This window comes from Drosophila ananassae, chromosome XR (genome assembly GCF_017639315.1).
Source record: "Drosophila ananassae strain 14024-0371.13 chromosome XR, ASM1763931v2, whole genome shotgun sequence".
NCBI lineage: Eukaryota > Metazoa > Arthropoda > Insecta > Diptera > Drosophilidae > Drosophila > Drosophila ananassae.
This window is the reverse complement of record NC_057932.1, coordinates 16,518,651-16,539,132: the sequence shown is the minus strand read 5'-3', so window position 1 is coordinate 16,539,132 and position 20,482 is coordinate 16,518,651. Positions and strand designations below refer to the sequence as shown.

Here is a 20,482-nt window from a genome sequence, read left to right as displayed (position 1 = left end):
AATTTACATATAATTTTTGTACAGTGTATAGTGCACATTGTTGGCTATAAAAGTCGTTCGCACCGTGAGCAGTGCGGTAGTCGGAAAACTGTAAAGGGAGCGCGAAGAGTGGGACGTGGGTCCATCATTTCTGATTTATATACTAGTATCTGTATCTGTAATTGTATCTGTAACTGTTCTGTATCTGTATCGCCTTGTGGTTGTTCCCTTATTTTATTTTTTATAATTTTTTTTATTTTCGGTATCCAACTATCTAGTGAGTGAGCGAGTGTGTGGGTTGATTCTGTGCGATTCTTATTCTGATTCTGATTGTGATTGTGATTCTGATTTTTTTGTTGGCTCGGCCCCGGCGAGGGGACATCTCCGATTAGTCGAGCGCTGGACGAGCAGCGAGTAACATCCGGTCCACCGTTCCGATCCGATCCGATCCGATCTGATCCGATCTGATCTGGCCCCGATCTGATCCAATCCGATCCGATCCAATCCGATTCGATCATAATCCAATAAAAAATTAATTTTATTTTTAAGATCCCGCCCGCATGGATAGCTGATAAAAAATAAATTTCAACAAAAAAAAAACATAAAAAGTGATCCATACCCGATACTTTTCGGGTTTTGTGTTTGTGGTTTTTCCCCATTTGTTTTTTTTTTAACATTTTTTTACTGGTGAATTAAAGTTAAAAAAATTAAATAGAAAGAGAAAGCAAGACAAGGACAGAGAGACAGCGAGTGAGCGAGACAGAGCGAGAGTGTGAGCAAAAGAGAGAGGAGATCCTTGTAAAAAAGAAAATGGAAGTCCTGAAAAAGGACGCAGCCCTGGGCTCCCCCAGCAGCGTCTTCTACTTTCTGCTGCTTCCAACCCTGGTCCTCTGGTACATCTACTGGCGCCTCTCCCGGGCCCACCTGTACAGGCTGGCCAACCGCCTACCGGGACCCCGGGGCCTGCCCATCGTGGGCCACCTCTTCGACGTCATAGGACCCGCTTCGTGTAAATTTCCACAAACCACGAAAAAAAATTCTTAAAAAATCGACAAATTAAAGCTAAAATCAAGGCAAAATTAAGAATAAGAAATAAATATTAATGACTATAAAATAAATCCTTTTTAAAACTATTTTTTGTTGCTTAAAAAAGGATATAAAGGAAGACTTAATAAAGTAGAACTTGATTTTTTGAATAAATTATTAAAAAATATATAAAAAATATAGATAAAATTATAGAAATAAAAAATAGGAATAGAGTCAAAAATATATAATTAATAAAAATTTTTAAATAATAAATTTCATTTCAAATTTTTTGTCTTTCAAAAAAAGAAAAAGCAAATGACAATTATTTACATATTTTAATTCCATATTTCATTGTTATTATTTATTATTTATTTTGATAAAAAAATATTTGATTTATATTTTAAAATATTTTTGATATTATTTAACAAACAATTATTCTTAGCATCTTGATCTTAAATATCTTGATTTTAGCTTAAAAAATTTAATATTCTATAAAATAATATAAATAACATATTAATATATCAATATATATTATTTAAATCACATTTGTAGCCGTTTTCCGAACAGTCATCCGGAAGAGCGCCCCCTTCGAGCACATCGCCAAGATGTGGATCGGCCCCAAGCTGGTGGTGTTCATCTATGATCCCCGTGACGTGGAGCTCCTCCTCAGCAGTCACGTCTACATCGACAAGGCCTCCGAGTACAAGTTCTTTAAGCCCTGGCTGGGGGATGGACTGCTGATCAGTACAGGTAAGGGGGATAAGGGGGATAAGGGGGGTGGTGGCACCACCGCACCACCAAGCCACCACTTGCCACTAATGCAATTTGCGGAATCATAAATTAATCAAGCGATCCACTAGCCTGACAGTTGGCACAACAATGCCGCTATAAATAAAATCAACGTCGCAGAAAACTCACCGAGAAAAATCATAAAGTAGTTCTATTATTTAAATCAAATATTAAATTTGTTAAAATTAATTTTTTTTAAGAAAGATACATATTTTTTAAATGATTTCTTTGCAAGCTAAAGTCATAAACTCCAACTAAGTTTATCATCTATTTGGATGTTCACATTTTTATTTTTCAGAGAAAGTATTATTTCTGCATTTATTTCTAACAAAATTTAAATATTCATATTTCATTATATTTACTTTAAATAGAACAAGTCAGGACCTATAATTTTTTATAATAAATATTGGGTTTTGCGTTAAAAATAAGAACAGGTTGGAAGAGAATGGAATACAAGTTCGAAGTTCCTGAAATTCAATTATAATTAATTACAATAAATTCAGAAAATGTTAATCATGATTTGTTTTTTATGTATAACTTTTCATTATTATTATAATATTTTAGCTTATTTTAGTATCAGTTTTTAAAGTAACCATTTCTAAGCCTATTAAAATTCACCATTTTTAGTGATTTTTCCAAGAAGTTTTGTTTTAGTATCTTTAGTATCTAGTTTCTATTCTATTCTTTAAATATGTTTTTAGTTTTTTAGTTTTGGTGTAAATTAAAAGAATACATTTCTGAAAATATTTATAAAATTTTTATTTAGTTATTGTTAGGAATTATTATGATAAAATTTAATAAACGAGATACATATACATCCGACTTTACTTTTCAAATAATTTTGAGTTCCTTAAATTATCCTCCGAGTTTTGTTGGATTTTCTTGATTTCTTTTTTTTAAATATTGTTAATATTTTTGAAATATTTTGTATTATATTTAATTTTCAGGTCAAAAATGGCGTTCGCACCGCAAACTGATCGCACCCACATTCCACTTGAACGTCCTGAAGAGCTTCATCGAGCTCTTCAACGAGAATTCGCGGAATGTGGTGCGGAAACTGCGTGCGGAGGATGGTCGCACTTTTGATTGCCATGATTACATGAGCGAGGCAACGGTGGAGATTCTATTGGGTAAGTGACACCAATACATCCATCTATCCATGTGGATAAAATATAATAAAAATATATAGATATACGTACGCACAAATATAAACAGAGGAGCACCACACAAAAGTACAGTCAACTCACACGCATTCCCATTTCCCATATTCCCCATCAGAGTTTTTTGTTCAGATGTTCAGATGCGTGTGTCCGAGTCACCTAATCCCCAAATACCAGATATTATACTGTATATAGTATATAGTATATAGTATATAGGGGGCATGGATCCCCCCCCCTTTCCCGCCTCTCCCACAAAAAAAGAACCCACACACAATTGAGTTTAGACCCATTTCCCTATATACTGACAAATCAAAAATTTCAGTACTCGCTTTTGTTGTGCTCTCCCCTTAATGGACACAAAAGATATATGTTCATATCCACCTATCGGATATGATATATATGATATTTTTGCCTCAAAATCCGCCGAATTATGTCTCATGTGGCTTGGTTACAAAAAAATTACGAAATTCAAATTAATGGAAGCCATAAGATTTATTTCCTAATTTAGGGGGAAATTTTGATAAGGATTTCAGGGACATTTCAGGGAATTTTATAGTGTGAAAATTGGGATTTTTAAGTCAAGATTTTTAAGAGGAAAATGGGATGAGAGGAAATAGGAACTTTATTCTTAAAAACCATTAAAAAATAAGTGAAGAAAAGTCAACTTTTTTATATGAAATATTTGTGTTTAAATTATTATTTTATTCCATTTAATTCATTTTAAAATTATTCATTTTTATAACTAAAAAAAAATGTAAATAAGTGAAGGTTATAGGCAGGCCTTTTGGCCAACCAAAAATGGCTATAAAAACCAATTAAAAGCCACCCCCACCCTGGCCGGGTGATTTGGCCAAAAGACACGTCTTGGCACTGGGCGGCACTGAAACACTGAAAAAAAAAACAAAGTGAAACCACACTTTTGGAGCAGTTGGAAGGCGGCCAATGTTAATGACATTGTGGACTGACTTTTGAATTTTTTGCGAAATGCATTCGGATTGATTTCTAGGCTATTGCATAATCCAACTCGCCTTCAATTTAAATTCAAGATTACGAAAAAAAAAAAAAAAATGGAAAAACTTAAATTAAAAAATGAAAAAATGGGGCTGGGCTGAGTAATTAAAGGCACGTCGCATTGCCATTAAGCTTTTAATCAGGAAAATTTGAATGCAACTGCCGCCGCCGTGTTTTCATTTTTTAATTTCAGTTTTTTCTTTTTTCTATTTTTTTTTTGTGGCTTGATGGGGTCTGATTTTGACTCTGACGCAAACCCGGACAATTAGCAATTAAGACCTGGAAAAACTGCGAAAAAATATGCAATTTAAGAAGTCAACAAAACAAAAAATACAAAAAAAACAGAAAATAGACAGGAAAACCCAATGTCAGGTTGTCTTTTTGTCAGACCGCCAGACCGCCAGATGAATGGAAATGGAAAATTTATAAATGAATGGAAGAGTCTTTCGTTCTTGTATAGGTTTTTAAAAAGATTAATTACAGAGAAGGTAAAGGAATAAATAAAATGGAGCTTAAATATATTAAGATTTCAATTTATAAATGTTTTATTTATTTTAAAATCAGAAATTGGGTTTATTCTTTTTGTTAAAATATATGACAATATTAGTTTAAATAAATCATCATCAAATTATGAGCTCTTTTTATATTCCTTCCTTTTGTTTACTGAATATATGATCAAATTATTATTATCATATTTATTTTATTTAATTATCCTTTATATAATTTATAATTGGTTCTTAGGGGTGTAGTTATGGAGGACTTTTTGAGGAAAGGAAATCAAGATATTTCTGATTTAATTTAAATATTTTTAGGAGTAAATTAAAAAAAAAAAAAAAAAAAAACCTTCAAATTGCTAATATGCATTTTTATAATATTTATAAACATTTAAATATTAAAATAAAACAAACAAGAAAAATGAAAAATCATTGAAAGCGTTGCCACCTTTTATAAAAAGTATTTCATGGCTGGTTATTTAAATTTAATATTTTAATTAAAGCTAAAATGAAGTTATTTGCTGGCAATAAAATGTAATAAATTGTAGTATAGTTTATAAATTAATTTATAAATTTAAAAACTTGTAAAAATCTCAAGAAATTATAATAAATAATTTGATTTCAGCTTAGCTTCCCTTTCGAATACTTTTTTAAGAACTCCTTATTTGCCTCAAATTATTCTGCCCCTATTTAATAATTATTAAATTTGATTATTTTTTAAAATACTATATTATGTTGTGCCAAAAACCTTTAAAACCTCTCCAATATTAATTTCGAAAATTCGCTGACCGCTGAACTTTTCCCACAGCACGGAGGAATACACGGTTTGCTGTGAGGCTGGTGCTGGTGCGGACCTGGTCGTTTATGTTGTCATCTATAGATCTATTTATGCATTGTATCTACAATTAGACAGTCCGGGGATGGCGGATGGATGGACTGACGGATGGATGGATCCAGGACAGGAAGGGAAGGGGGGGGGGGCGGGGGCGGGGGCAGGGGCGGGGGCAGGGGCACTCAGGGAAAAGGGGACAAGGGGGGGTACTCACCGCCGCCTGTTGTCTGTTTGTTAAGTTCAATTGGCGCTTGGGTCAGGCGAGTGCATTCCACTTCCCCCCATTTGTACTGGGCGGCCCATCGCCAAATCTCCGAATCTCCAAGCCCCAGATTATCACTGAAAAAAATATCTAGGGGATTATAAAATTTCAACATATATTTTTTTTGGCAATTTTTTATTACAAAAAATAATATTTTTGTAGAAATTTTTAATAAAATCTCTCTAATAAATTATAAAATTAAACCTCTAATCACTGAAAAAAAAATCTATATTAAATTGATAATTAATTTTTATTTCCTCCTTAAACAGAGACTGCTATGGGAGTGTCGAAGAAGACGCAGGATAAATCAGGATTCGAGTATGCGATGGCCGTGATGCGAATGTGCGATATCCTGCATGCCCGGCATCGCAGCTTCTTCCTGCGGAACGAGTTCATCTTCACCCTCACCCGGTACTACAAGGAGCAAGGACGACTGCTGAACATCATCCACGGCCTGACCACCAAGGTGATCAAGAGCAAGAAGGCCGCCTTCGAGCAGGGCACTCGCGGATCCTTGGCCCAGTGCGAACTGAAGGCGGCGGCTTTGGAGCGCGAACAACAGGAACAGGATAACGCAGGATCCAATCCACCACCTACCAATGGAGAGGCGGCCACTCCAGTGGCAGGACTTTCGTATGGCCAGTCGGCTGGACTCAAGGACGATCTGGATGTGGAGGACAATGATATTGGTGAGAAGAAGCGGCTGGCCTTCTTGGATCTGATGCTGGAAAGTGCCCAGAACGGGGCTCTGATAACGGACACGGAGATCAAGGAGCAGGTGGACACTATAATGTTTGAAGGACACGATACAACGGCTGCAGGATCCTCATTCTTCTTGTCCTTGATGGGCATCCACCAGGAGATACAGGATCGTGTTCTGGCCGAGTTGGATTCCATTTTTGGTGACTCGCAGCGACCAGCTACGTTTCAGGTGAGATTTAGGGAGGGTCGTACTTAAAGGAGCTTAATAGAAGTGGTCTTAAAAAAAAGTTTAATCTTAAATAAATTTAACTTGAAAGTTTTAAAATTTAAGGTTTAATGATTTTTGAGATATAGACTTTTGAAGTCAAGGACAAGTTATCGACAGAGTTTCAGAAGAAGCTAGTTTTTAAAAGGTTTCTAGAGGTTCTAAAAATTTCTGATAATATCATAAAAAAGCTTAAATCTTTAATAATTTTAACTTAAAAGTTTCAAATCTTTAGATTTAATCGTTTTTAAGATACAGAATTTTAAACTCGCGGACAAGTTAACGCACAAAACGGACAGAGCTTCAAGAAAACCTACTTTTTATGAGGCTTCTAGAGGTTCTGAAAATTTCCCCATAATTTCTATATAATTCCTTGTAATATCCCTTCAAAAATCCCTTTGCAGGACACACTGGAAATGAAATATTTGGAACGCTGTCTGATGGAAACCCTGAGAATGTATCCCCCGGTACCGTTGATCGCCCGCGAACTGCAGGAGGACCTCAAGTTGAACTCCGGCAATTATGTGATTCCACGTGGCGCCACGGTGACAGTGGCCACCGTCCTGCTCCACCGTAATCCCAAGGTCTATGCCAATCCGAATGTCTTCGATCCGGATAACTTTCTGCCGGAACGTCAAGCCAATCGACACTACTACGCGTTTGTACCTTTTTCGGCGGGACCCCGCAGCTGTGTGGGTGAGTATCTCTTCTTAATTATTACTTTAATTTTTTATTTAATATTTAATATTAAAAAAATGTGATGTCCTTTTAGGCCGCAAGTATGCAATGCTCAAGTTAAAGATCCTTTTGTCGACCATTCTACGGAACTACCGTGTCTATTCGGATTTGAGTGAATCGGACTTTAAACTGCAGGCGGACATTATCCTGAAGCGGGAGGAGGGCTTCCGTATCCGGCTCCAGCCCAGATGAAGGACCAGATGAAGGGCAGTACACCCAGTACACCGTAAAAAATAAGCAACACAGAACGGACACTTATCCATACAATACACACACACACACACACACCCCTAAGCCTCCTCCCACCCACCCAGTTAACTTGTTGGCAAGTGATAGTCACCGGTTTATAAAGTAATATATTTGATAATATTAAAAAAAAATAATAAACCTGCTCTTCTCCACTCCCCCCCCTAAAACACACTCAATCTATTAAATAGTATAAATAATTAATTATTTTTTTGTCGCATTTAACACAAAAGAAAAAAAAAAGAACACAACTATCATCATCCTTTAACTGTTTTTTTTTTTGTTTATTTAATAATTATAATAACTTTTTTTGTGTAATGATTTTGACAATAAATCTTTGGTGTAATTATACAAAAAAGGGGCGTGGTTGGATTTTTATTTTGCAAAAAAGGGGGGTTTCTATTATATATCCTTAAAAAAAATGGGGTTTTGAAGGCATTTTTTTGAATTAAGCTCACAGAGTTACCAGATTCTTTAGAAAAGGTGGCACTGTTTAAGAAAACTATCGGTTTTTTGATAATTTAATTAAAATTTAATGCTAAAAAAAGGGGCATGATTGGGTTTTATTTTGCGAAAGGGGTTATCTATTATATTTCCTTTAAAAATAATAGTTTTTTGAAGGGATTTTTTCAATTAGGCTTTCAGAGTTGCCAGATTCTTTAAAAAAGGTACCACTCTTTAAGAAAACTATCGATTGTTTATTAATTTAATAAAAATCGAATTAATTAAGTAATATTTTTAGAGTTTAAAGTGTATATATTTAATATCATATGTGAAATATTTATTTTAAAACATTTTCAATTAGTTGTAAGCTCTCTACGTGGCTAATAGCAGCTATCGATAGTCCTTATCGTCCTTAACAGTGCTGTTATTTACGAGGTGAGTTCAATTTCAAATTATTGGCGCCTATTTGTGTTTATTTATTCATTAAATAATCTTCAAAAACAAGGAATTAAAGTCAACTTAGCCTAAATAATTTGTGTTAAATTATTATTTATTAAAGATTAAAGAATATTTTCAGTATATTCCTTCAAATGAATAAACAATTTTATGCACTTCTCGTGTTCTTGCCGCATAAATTAAATGACAAATTAAAATGACCAGATTCCAGGTCCCTCAGAATTCGATTTCTGCAACACGTGTGAGTCATTACCTGTATTTTGTTTACCTTTTTGTACCCTTGAATTTGTTACCCCATTTAGCGGGGTATATACACTTTCATAACAACTAGTGATCTAACTCTAGATGGTGGGTCTGTGTCGGTTCTCCGATCGAAAAAGCTATGTCTATGTTAGTTTTGTTTGTTTTTTTTTATTATTTTTATTGGAAAACCGGTTGGATTTTCTGAGAGAGCAGTTTTTCTACCGGATCCGGATTGAGAATGAGATATTGATTCGATTCTGGGGGCGTCAGTTGTCCGAGAGATGTGTTTCTGATCGGTCAGAATTCCGAGTTCCATTATCTGGTGTGCTATTTTAGTTTTGTTTTCATTTTATTCAGAATATATTACAATAAAGTATTAATGATTTTCCATCGTTATCAGCCTACAGTGTCTTTAGTTTAATTATTTTTATTAATTTCTTTTTTTAAAAGCCCTAATTAATTTGTATTTAATATTTGCAGATCCTAATCTCAACAATTGCAATCATGCTTTTGGAAAAATACTATCTATTATATTATTCCCTGCTTATCTCCTGTTTTTCATCTCAAGCTGATAAAAAATGTAAGTGTTTGGGATTTTTTTTTTTGGGAAAATTGTTTTGGGATTTTATTTCCCATTTTCTTCAAGTGGGGGATCCCTGCCAGGTGACGGATAAGCTTCCGGGTATTTGTCGCAGTTCCGAAGAATGTGAGCCTGTCATCGATCCTTATATCAAGTCGGGGGTCCTGACACTCAACGAAGTGCCCTCCTGCGGCCTCACGCCCTGGGGAGAAGTATTTTGTTGTCCCGCCATTCCATGTTGTCCTTCAAATGGGTAAGTTTCATTAATTTTAAGGGTTTTTAAGCTTAAATACTATTCAATACTAAATTAGTGTGGCCGTTTCTGTTTATAAAGCAATGCGTTATGGTATTTTAGGAGATTTGCCTTCTGGCTTTAGGGATTTCTTTTCTTATTCCCTCTTTCTTTCCCAGAACTTCCCTCAGAGCACCACCACCCAGTACCAGTACCAGTACCAGTAGGCGCCCTCCCATCTCCGTCCGTCCCAGTGCCATTTCCCGGGTGGATGTCCCAACCTCGGAACGTCCCTCGGTCACCTTCTGCAAAAGACTCCGGACCAAGGTCCGTCAGAATCAACTAACCATCCACATTGTGGGCGGAGTGGCGGTGGAACCGGGTATATATCCTCACATGGCCGCCATCGCCTACACCAACTTCGGTAACTTTGACTATCGGTGTGGCGGGTCCTTGATCAGTAGCCGTTTCGTCCTTACCGCCGCCCACTGCGTGAACACGGAGGCCAACACTCCGGCTTTTGTTCGACTCGGTTCCGTGAACATCGAGAATCCGGACAAAAATAATAGGGACATCAGTGTGGTAACTATTTGAATGGCATTTAAATCAAAACTATTATTAAATTTAGTTACTTCCATTGGCAGAAAAGCGTTAAAATTCATCCAGACTATGTGGGTGGGAAGTACAATGATATTGCCGTCATGGAGCTGTCCCAGGATGTGGAGGAGACGAATAATATACGACCAGCTTGTCTCCACACAGATCCCCGTGATCCTCCACTGGATTCGAAGCTCTTTGTGGCCGGCTGGGGTATCATAAACAGTACAAGTAAGTAATCTTAATATTAATATTTAATATTAATATTAATTTTAATTTTATATTTATTTGAATGGCCAGCTCGTGCCACATCGAAGGTGCTGTTGAGGGCCGACCTGGAAGTGGTTCCCCTGCCGCAGTGCAACATCTCCTTTGCGGCCCAACCCGCCTCGATCAAGGCTTTGAAACTGGGCATCATAGACACCCTCATCTGTGCCATGGCGATGCACAAGGATGCCTGCCTGGGCGACTCCGGTGGCCCCCTCATCCACGAGGTCAACATTGAGGACGGCATCTATTCGATCTTGGGCGTAATATCCTCCGGGTTTGGATGTGCCACCAGTACCCCCGGACTGTACCAACGGGTGGCCAACTATCTGGACTTTATCGAGGGCATAGTGTGGCCAGATAATCGGGTTTAGAGAAATCCTTTCCAGAAGGAGCTAGTGCAACCAAAAAAAAATACTCTATTGGCTAAAATATAATTTTAATTTTTATTTGCAATTTTTTTGTATAAAAATCTGTGATTTCAACTTCAAGTTACAAGGTTGGTTGCTTCAAAAAAAAAAAAAATGAGAAAAAATAAATACTCATTTTGAAAAATAAAATATTATTAATTATAGGGTATTGCTTAGTCGAACCATGGACTGGAATGGTTACTTTTTATGAGCGACTTGTCCCCCGGTTGGGGGAACAAAACCGGTTCGTGCTCAGCGGGAGAGCCGACCCGATCCGATCCGATCCGAGGTAGATGGAAGATCTGGGTGCCCTGTGATCGCTATCAGCTGGGCGATTGGGGGGCACCCCTAGCTCTTCTTCCCAAGCTCCCAAGCTCCCAAGCTGCCAAGCTCCATCTCCGGCTTCAGTTGCTTGGACGAAGCATTGCTGAGCGGTCAGGGATTCTCGGATTCTCAGTGTCCGTCCGTCCATAAGTCCATTTCGTCGTGATATTTTCGTTGTCTTCTTGACCAGAGCGATAGCCACCGGTTTATATTCTTTTTTTTTTATTTTATTTTATTTTATTTTTTTTGTTTGTTTGGTTGTGGATTTGGTTTTTTTTTTTATTGTGATTCTTTATTATTTTTCTTGAGTTTTACTTGATTTTTTTATATTTGGATTTTCGTGTACTGGAAGAAGTCTCACTTCGTTATCAAAAAAAAAAAAAGAAAAAATCACCGAAACGGGTCGTGTCAAAAGGTGCGTTCGATAAGCCTCAAAAGTGGACCAAAAAACAAATATAATAATAATATTATAGAGTGTGTATGGGAGGGGGAGAGGTGGGCATTACATGCTCCAGATAGTGGGGCTTGTTGATCAGCTTCCGTTTGTGATCCACACGGGGGAAAATTGGCATTGCACGGCTCTGCTCCGCTCGACTCGATCCGACTCGACTCGGCTTTCAGCCGGAAGCCATTTAAACGGATCGCATTCCGTAATTAGTCGCGAATAGAAAAGCCCGTGATGTCATTACTACTTAGCCGGATAATATATATTTATTTTTTATTTAGTTTTTTATTTTTTTTTTATTTTTTAACAGTACTAAGTAACTGTACTTAGTAACAGTACTTAGTAACAGTCCTTTGTATAATTACTGTCTAAACTTCTCTGGAAACTACATTTTAAAGTCGGGGTTGGATAATTAAATTTTAGAATCTTAGAAAAATGTACATATTTAGTGAAAAAATTCCCTCTAACATTTTATTTTATATTTAAATAGTTTAAAACTTTAAACAAATTAAATTTATATAGTTTTTGGACAAAGAGCTTTCTTTGAAACTACATTTTAAAGTCGAAGTTGGAAAAGAAACCAAAAGATGTGTCTTAGAAATCTTAGAAATCTGTACTTTTTGTTCAAAGTCTGTTTTCTAATAATTTATTATATTTTTAAATAGTTTAAAGTTTTAACAATTTAATTTAATATATTTTTTAGACAATGGGAAACTTTATTAATATTTCAAATATTTCAAAATAGAGTTCTAGAGTTCTAGAATAGTTCTAAAAATACCACAGACTAGAATTGAATCTTAATATTGATGGTCCATAGAATAATTATAATTCAAGTAATAATATTAAGTTAAAATACTAGAAATAATAATAATAAAATAGGCCATAGAATCTTGAATTTAATTTTAATTCTTCAAATTTTTATTCTATTTAAATTCTTTCTTTAAAAATAAAGATAAATCTTATCAAATAATACTCTGAATACTTTGAAATTTTTCCACCCATCACCTTTATTAAAATTAATAATATTGCTTTTAAATATAATATTTAAAAACAGTTTTCCATAGAATTTTAAATAATCTTTAAAATATCTTCAAAACAATTCTAGAAATAGATTAGAAAACAGTCATATTACATAAATATTCCATATATTTTTGTTAATTGCATTTCTTATTAAATAAATGATTTAATTCTTTGAAATTCTTCTACCTATCACCTTAAATAAAAATAATAATATTATTCTTTAATAAAATCTTCAAGATTTCTATAGAATTTAGTTAATTAAACACCCTCATGAATAAAAAATAAAATAAACTTAAAAAGTAGGTCAATGGCAGTTCGCAATATCAGTTTCAACTTTTTGTTTATTTTTGTAAACAGACCGACAGTATAGTGTTCTATTTTATTGTTTTTTTTCTACTTCTATAAAGAGCCGACTCTAAAAAATATATATTTTTAAGACTCTTAATTAATCAATTATTTTATAAAATCAGAAGTTGACCGAAAATGCCCGGGGTCTTGGAGAGAAATTGGTTCCTATTCGGTGTACTCGTCCTTAGTTTTTCCAGCCAGGTGGCACTGGGAGATGGTGAGTACCGGATATCTGTATCTCATAGATACATTTATTTTTTAACATTTTAAAACATTATTTTTTGGTATTTTTTTAGAGGGCGATGAGTGCCTGGTGAAGGCCAATATACCCGGGATATGCCGTGCCTCCTCCAGTTGCCTCAATGTCGATGGTTACATAAGATCGGGCGCCCTGTCCACCAGCGAGGTGCCCAGCTGCGGTTACGGGTTGCGGGAGGAGATCATCTGTTGTCCCATCGCCGCCTGCTGCCCCTCCACTGAGTAAGCCCCCGAGTCCATCTGTGATTGCTTCTGTGCGTGTCCTCCGAGTGCGGCTCTGTGCCATTGATGTTGCATGCCCCTTCCCCCCGCAGACTATCCAGAGCCCGATCTTCTAATTCCTCTTAACCCCTTATAGTCGTAGTAGTAGCACAACCACCAGTACTCCCAGAACCACCACCAGAACCACTTCCACGACCACCTCCTCCACCACCACCACCACAGAGCGTCCCAGGGAGCCGCGCCTCGACGAACATGAAGTCTTCTTCGATTTCAATCAGCTCCTGGGCACCACCGCCCGGCCCCAGAAGACCCACGAGTCCCTGAAGATGCCCACCCAGAGTGTGGGTCACTGGGGAATAGCTCCTCCGCCTCCCAACACCATACCTGGGACTGGTGGCAATGGAGAGGAGAGAACCTCCGGCCACTGGAAATGGAACAGGCCCGAGCCCAGGATCATAAATCGACCCCCTTCGAGGAAGCCCCCGGTGGAGACCTTCTCCAACAACAAGGACAACAGTCTGATCCACTTGGTGAACGATCGACTGCGCCAGCAGGGCATGGAGATAGAAAAGGCGAGGGAGGTCTCCCCCCAGGTTCCGGTTCAGGTGCCAGTCAAGGTTCCCATCAAGATTCCCACGCAAGTGCCAGCTCCACCTCCTGTCAAGGACCCAGTCCAAGTATCAGTCACCCAGCCAACGGAGACAATGGATCCTTTTAAGCCCTTCCAGTTCCGGGGCGAAGACCGCCAGCCGGAGTCCTCGGGGTTTGTCTCAGAACTCATTTCTTTCTAGTGGCATGTGAACATCAGTGGGCCTCAGCCAGGGAGCCGCATGCAGTCTCTGTCTCAGGCAAAGGACCTCTTATCCTCGATACTAATACAGGTACTCTCCTTTCTCTTTCACGGCAGTGACAGGTTCTCGAAGCCCAACTCCACAAGGGATGCTGGAACTGGCCAGGAGGCCAGAGAGCGTCCAGCAGTGGCAGGTACAGAGGCTCCCTAAAATAAAGTAATATGGTACATCCTTTTTATCCTTCTTGAATCCTTAGCCTGCAGAAAAATTCGTGGCGACACCCTGCCCCTGGGAGAGCGCATCCTGGACGGAGTTCGGGTGGGTCTGGGCGTATATCCCCATATGGCGGCCATAGCGTACAACAGTTTCGGGACGACGGAGTATCGGTGCGGCGGATCCTTGATCGACGATCGCTATGTCCTGACGGCGGCCCACTGCATCAGCGAGGAGTTCCAGCCGGCCTTCGTCCGGCTGGGGGCCATCAACCTGAACGAACCGGACCGCGGCTACGTGGACATCAACGTCCGGAGCGTGATGATCCATCCGAGCTACGTGAGCTTCAGCAAGTATTACGACATCGCCATCCTGGAGCTGGCGGAGGCGGCGCCCCGGAACGAGATCATCCGACCCGCCTGCCTCAACACCGACATCCGTGATCCGCCCCAGAGCGCCAGCCTGTTTGTGGCCGGATGGGGTCAGGTCAATCGCACCAGTAGGTCCCAGAGATCCTCCCCAGATCCTCCTCTTAGAAGTCTAATCCTTTTGATGTCCTTACAGCCAAGGCGCGTTCAACGCTGCTGCTGAGAGCGCCCCTGGAACTGGTTCCGCTGGACAAGTGCAACGAGGCGTTCGCCAACCAGCCCACCTCCTCCAGGTCCCTCAAAATGGGCATCATCGAGTCGCAAATGTGCGCCGGCGACCGGCAGCAGAAGAAGGACGCCTGCCAGGGCGACTCCGGCGGCCCGCTCATCCAGGAGCTGAACATCACCGATAGCATCTACAACATCCAGGGCGTGATCTCGGCGGGCATCGGCTGTGCCAGCGCCACCCCTGGCCTCTACTCCAGGGTTGCCGCCTTCCTCGACTACATCGAGGGTATCGTGTGGCCGGATAACCGCGTCTGACCAAAAACTCACTTGGTTTGAATCTCAGGACTGACTTAAAATAAATGGCTTAAAGTAAACAATACTAAAAAACATATTTTTTTATTTAAAAAACTGATATTTTGAGTTTAAAAACATAAATAAACTTTTCAGGGTTGCCATCCAAAAGCTTAAAGGTACTTGTTATTCTCTCTCTTTGTCCTTTATTCTCTTTTAATTAAAAAAAAAAACTAAAGATGTAATTGATTTAATTTTTTTATTTTAAACAACTATAATATTTAATTTTATTTTATAGAATATCAAATATTCTTTATATTTTTATTATTCTTTTTCGGCAACCCTGGCAAGTGTCAAAGTTTTGCCGCCTGCATCTTGTCCGCTTGTACGTAAACAAAGCACGCTCGCTCATGCTCTCCTAAGCTCTCTGGCCCGCTCTCTCGCTCACCGTCGCACAGCACTGCCAGTTGTGTGAAAAAATGCCAACGAAAGCTGCTTACTGAGCTTCTCTAGCCCAGCTGTTTACCGTTACACAGTGTGCTCCTCAAAACGGCCGGCTTACTGCGTGGCAAGCCACCAAAAGAACTCCCACCGCTCTTTTTGGCGTTAACGGGACCTGCTTAAATGCGGCCGCTTCTGCATTTTGGAGCTCAGTTGGTCGCGAGACAGCGAGCGACAACCTTCTCCTTCACCCCGAAAAAGGAAACCGGAGAACTGACACCAAGCCCCCAAAAACAAAAAAAAAACAGAGTGAGTGCGAGTTCCGAGGAGAGCGGCTACGACCGGACAGAGTTTCAAAATCAAGTGCCGCAAGTGTTTGATACCGATCGAGTACCGTTAGACTTGAACTTCTCTATTTTCGCGTCGTGTTTCTTTAATTCTTTTTAGTTATTGTTTTTTAAATATTTTTTTTAAAGTGCTCGGTGTTTAAAAAATAAACTAAAAACAAACTAAAAAAGCAAGAAGAAGAATAAGAATAGTATCATCTAGTGACTCCAGTTAACGGTTAATGTAAGTTAATTTTTTTGTGTCTCTCTCTTGTGTTTTGTGGTTTTTGGTTAATTTTGGTGATTAAACAACGGTTCTTATCGCCCACCCACATAACGGAATATGGTGGGAAATTGATTTTGGGGCCACATCTGTTCCTCCGCCGATAACGGCTCTCATTTCCAGGGCTAATGCCATTCGATCGGAACCAGTTAGTACACCTACTCCCCCTCCCCTCCCCCTCGCATAATCAGAACAGCAAACAACAGGTGCATGGTTAATGATTCAGCCCGGGGGAGGAGGAGGAGGGGAAAATAAATGCAAGTCCTGTCTTGCTCTTTTTTTTTTTTGTCTGATTTTCGGGGCCCATGAGCCCCGCCCGCCGCCGCCTCTAAGCCAGCTTGACAAATGAGCCAGACCCGGCCGGATACTCGGGTATTACCTCGAATATCTCCCGATTTGGGCCCAAGTCGCTTCTGTAATCCCGGGATAAGGCACTGCCCCTCCTCCCCTTCTCCCTCCCCAAAAAGGTGACGAGAACGGTCAGGAATCTAAATTGAATTACGGTTTTTTTTTCTTGTTTTCTTTTTTTTTTTTTGTTTTTTTTTTTAGATTATTATTAATGGAGTGTTTTTTTTAGGAGTTTTAATGTTAAATATTTAATAATTGCAAGGCAATATACAATTTTTAATATTTTCTTGTTTTAGATCATTATTTAAGGGTTTTAATGTTAATGTTAATTTAATATTTAATATAAAGGCAAAGTTAGGCTTTTAGTTTCTGTTTAGTATGCATACTAAATTAAATCCCTTTTAGGAGCTAATATTCAATAAATTACTCAAAAACATAAAGTTATAATTATTCCAGATTCCAGAAAATATATTTTTATAAATAATAATAAATAATAAATAATAATTTTTAAAAACTATTTCAAAGTTACTCTTAAAGTTTCTGTTTCTTTTAGTTTCTTTTTTTTATAATTCATTAAACTAAGTCCTTGCCTTTAAATTATAATCATAATAAAATAATTTATTGTTTTTTTTTTCTTATTTATAAAAATATTTCCCTCCTAGAAGCTCTTAAATTACTTAAAATTGAAAATTATTTTAGACATTGTTGTATATTTATATTTATTTCTTTTTTTTATAATTTTCTCATACTAGTTATCAATTAATATAAAAGTAATTCAAAAGTAATCTTTTAGTTTATGTTTTAATTTATTGAATTAAATCTCTGCTGTATAATAATTATATAAAGAAAGTTTCTGTGTTTCTATAAAATTATTCCACAAAAAATACTAGAACTAGAAAAGTTTTCATTTTTCAAAAGTTTCTTTCAGTTTTTTGTTTTTTTTTCTGATTTGAATTTCATATTTTGACAAAAAATAACACAAATTTGCTCAAAAGTGATAGTTTTTAGGGGGTATTCCATCCATATTTTATTTAATTTATTCTAATTTATTAAAAAAAGTTATGCCAACTTAATTAGTACTTGTTATTCATTAAAAAATAACTTAAAAACATCAAGTTTAAATAAAGTGAAAATAATTCAAAAAAAACAACTAAAATTAAAGAAAAGTGTCTCTTAAAAAGCCAAAAATATTAAAAAATCCCATAGTTTATGTTCCCCCTTTCCCCTCCCTTCTCTAACATTTCTTTATTTTTTATGGAAAGTTAAACACAAAATATAAATTCTACAAAATAATTAAGAATTCGCAACAAAAAGTGAGAACAGTGGAAACTGTGAAAATAGTTGGCACTTTGGCCGGTTGGCCGGCCACCAATCGTTTGGTCAGCGAATTTTGAAGTGAATTTTAAAGGATGTCCTGCAGGACTTCCTGTCTCCCTGCCCCCACTGCCCCCCTTGGCAAACTCGTCCTTGGTCCTTGGACACTGTGTGGTGTTGGCGGTTAGACGAGAGTGGCTATAAATGTGACACTAAGTTAATAAATTTATGGCCAAAACACACCCAACACACCACTCGTGATGGGTGATGTGCTCCTGCTGCTAATTTCCCTTTGGCCGGACAAGCGGACAGACGGACAAGCGGACAGGCGGACAACTAGAGAGGATTGGGGGTGCACGGCAAGAAATAAATTATACATCATCCATTTTATCAGATCAAACAACAGGGGTGGTGAGTGGTGAGTGAGTGAGGACCCCCCCTTTAATTCCGACAAGTGCTATCTAAACAGAATAACGATAACCAGCTACACTGGCCATGTTTTTCTTTCAGTGGCCCCCCCCCCTGACCCGGCGTATTAATAATATTTTTATTGGCCGCTTATTTGCCTTCCGACCGCAACTTGGCCCAACAAGGCTACTAACTATAGTATATACTAAGCCACACACTAAACTACATACTAGATAGTACTACTGCCTACTACCTACTGAGATATGTGATGTCTGGGCCTTTTTTAATTAATAAGAACTACTAGAAGCGCCAGGAGATGGTACTAAACAGGGGTTTCAAGGGGCTTTTGGTTGTTTTGATTTAAATATTCAATTAGGAGCTTTAAAAGTGTGGGATAATACTTAAAAAAGACTAAAAACTAAAAAGTATCACTACTTTTCAGATCTACCAGAAGCTTAAATCTTTTCTTCACTTATTCACTCAGCAAATAATAGTATTTTATAAATACTAATTATATATAATTATTAAACTATTAACTGAAATTAAATCCTTAAAAATGTTTAAATAATATTTCCATTCCATGGCATTGATATATTTTGTTATTTATTTATTGAAAATTATACTACAGTTTACGGTGATATACTCTCTTAAGTTTTGTTAAAATTTAACATAATTTTCACTTATTTTCACATATTTAATAAAAAAAAACGATAAAAATATAGATATTTAATCGCTAAATTAATTAAAAATTTAACTAAAAAATATTATCTTTAAGAAAACCAAAGACTAGAAGACTTCTCTGGCATATTTTTCTTATCTTCTGCTTATAATTTCCCCTTAAAGTTAATTTTTAATTATTAATTGCATGCTTTTAGGCTCCTAGACAAGTGATTTAAAATCTCCAAAGATTTTTCTCATATGGAATTCTGAGAAATCTGTCACTTACTTGATTTGTTACATTTTTAAAGCCTGCTTTTTGGCTCTCAATAAAGAGATTTCATATCTTTAAGGACTTTTTTTATTAAAAATTTACATTCTATTTATGTAATCAATATGAGTTTTTTTCATTTTCAATTAAAATTTAATCAAAAAATTTATTTTTAACGTATAAATTTTATTTTTAGGCTCTTTTACAAATTTCTACTCCATTTTTCCTTTTTTTGAATTTTTCCAATAAACTTAAATTAAACAATTGATTTTTAAGATCTAGAGGCCTGGTTTAAGGCCTTAAATCTTAAAATCTTCTTTGAGAGCTTATCCATTTTCCACTTTCTCCAAAAAATCTCGTATTTTAAGTCTCCAAAGGTGTCTCTCACTCTCTCCTCCCACTCTCCTTCTATCATGTCTCCGCTTCCGAGGGAACTGTAATCTCCAAATACAATCATAACACATGCATTGCCTACTTTTAGGCTCTCAAAAAAGCGATTTAAAATCTCTGAAGGACCAACAATTTGCACTTTTTATTCCTTAAAGGAGAGTAGGGGGCCTCTCCATATTCCTATTCATAAAATAGGCAAAAAAAAGATACATTTCGGCAGAGAGAGAGAGATTAAAGTGCAGCCGTTTTATTTTCGTTCGGAACTTAATCCTCTTCAATATCCTGGAATTCTTGCTTCCACCTGAGTGCCCGGCCAGCCAGTGTCCTGCCGTCTAGTGTCCTGCCGTCTAGTGTCCTGCCGGCTAGTGTCCTTTCAGCAATTCCTCAACGGAAAGCTGACTTAAGCGATGATTTCTGCGATTTCTGCGATGTTCTTGGGATGTTTTTTTTTGTTTTTCTTCCCAGGAATGCAGCAATAAAAATGCCAAGATGGCTTTGGGATGATGGCCAGGAGGAGGAGGGGGGGGGGGGGGGGCGGTAGCAGAAACTAAGCAGCTAATGGTGTTAGTTACTTAGCCTCTCCTCCCCCCTAACTCCACCCCCCACCCCCCCTGAGCTGCCCATAAATTCAAACACAAAAGTTCATTTCAGTTTGGCGCGTAAATCTTTTCGCAAATCTCTCATTTCGGCAGCGAAGCGAGAGGAGTTGGAGGATGGAGAGGGAGGATATTAGAGGAGGAGGAGGAGGAGGAGATTACTGGCTCGAAGTGAGACATACCCTGGGATTAAGGGGGCCTCTCGTT

The 20,482-nt window shown here is 37.6% G+C and overlaps 4 protein-coding genes across 11 annotated transcripts in view; all 4 read left to right on the top strand.

Moving 5' to 3' along the window:
- The first annotated feature begins 552 nt into the window (after nt 1–552).
- On the top strand, nt 553–7,862 carry LOC6505162 (cytochrome P450 4g15). Its single transcript, XM_032452005.2, has 6 exons — nt 553–988; nt 1,558–1,755; nt 2,742–2,924; nt 5,823–6,484; nt 6,925–7,216; nt 7,293–7,862. The coding sequence occupies exons 1-6, from the start codon at nt 790–792 to the stop codon at nt 7,448–7,450; spliced, it is 1,692 nt and encodes a 563-aa protein (XP_032307896.1). The 5' UTR covers nt 553–789; the 3' UTR covers nt 7,451–7,862.
- A 1,012-nt stretch (nt 7,863–8,874) lies between these two features.
- On the top strand, nt 8,875–10,902 carry LOC6505163 (serine protease persephone). The gene is made up of 6 exons (XM_001965426.4): nt 8,875–8,969; nt 9,128–9,227; nt 9,294–9,480; nt 9,639–10,041; nt 10,104–10,287; nt 10,357–10,902. The coding sequence occupies exons 2-6, from the start codon at nt 9,152–9,154 to the stop codon at nt 10,695–10,697; spliced, it is 1,191 nt and encodes a 396-aa protein (XP_001965462.2). The 5' UTR covers nt 8,875–8,969; nt 9,128–9,151; the 3' UTR covers nt 10,698–10,902.
- A 226-nt stretch (nt 10,903–11,128) lies between these two features.
- Nucleotides 11,129–15,337, top strand: LOC6505164 (serine protease Hayan). Of its 8 annotated transcripts, none has more exons than XM_044717426.1 (8): nt 11,129–11,261; nt 11,413–11,472; nt 12,996–13,087; nt 13,167–13,350; nt 13,487–14,113; nt 14,258–14,334; nt 14,398–14,853; nt 14,919–15,337. In XM_044717426.1, the coding sequence occupies exons 3-8, from the start codon at nt 13,006–13,008 to the stop codon at nt 15,263–15,265; spliced, it is 1,773 nt and encodes a 590-aa protein (XP_044573361.1). In that variant the 5' UTR covers nt 11,129–11,261; nt 11,413–11,472; nt 12,996–13,005; the 3' UTR covers nt 15,266–15,337. The 8 variants fall into 8 exon arrangements, with proteins under 8 accessions (XP_044573361.1, XP_032307916.1, XP_044573360.1 ...); XM_032452025.2 differs by having other exon boundaries at nt 12,993–13,087; XM_044717425.1 differs by having other exon boundaries at nt 11,132–11,261; nt 11,410–11,472.
- A 273-nt stretch (nt 15,338–15,610) lies between these two features.
- Nucleotides 15,611–20,482, top strand: part of LOC6505166 — a 52,718-nt gene continuing 47,846 nt past the window's right edge. The window contains exon 1 of the mRNA XM_032452073.2: nt 15,611–16,252. The gene's annotated coding sequence lies outside the window, so the exon portion shown is untranslated. The remainder of the gene's footprint in view (nt 16,253–20,482) is intronic.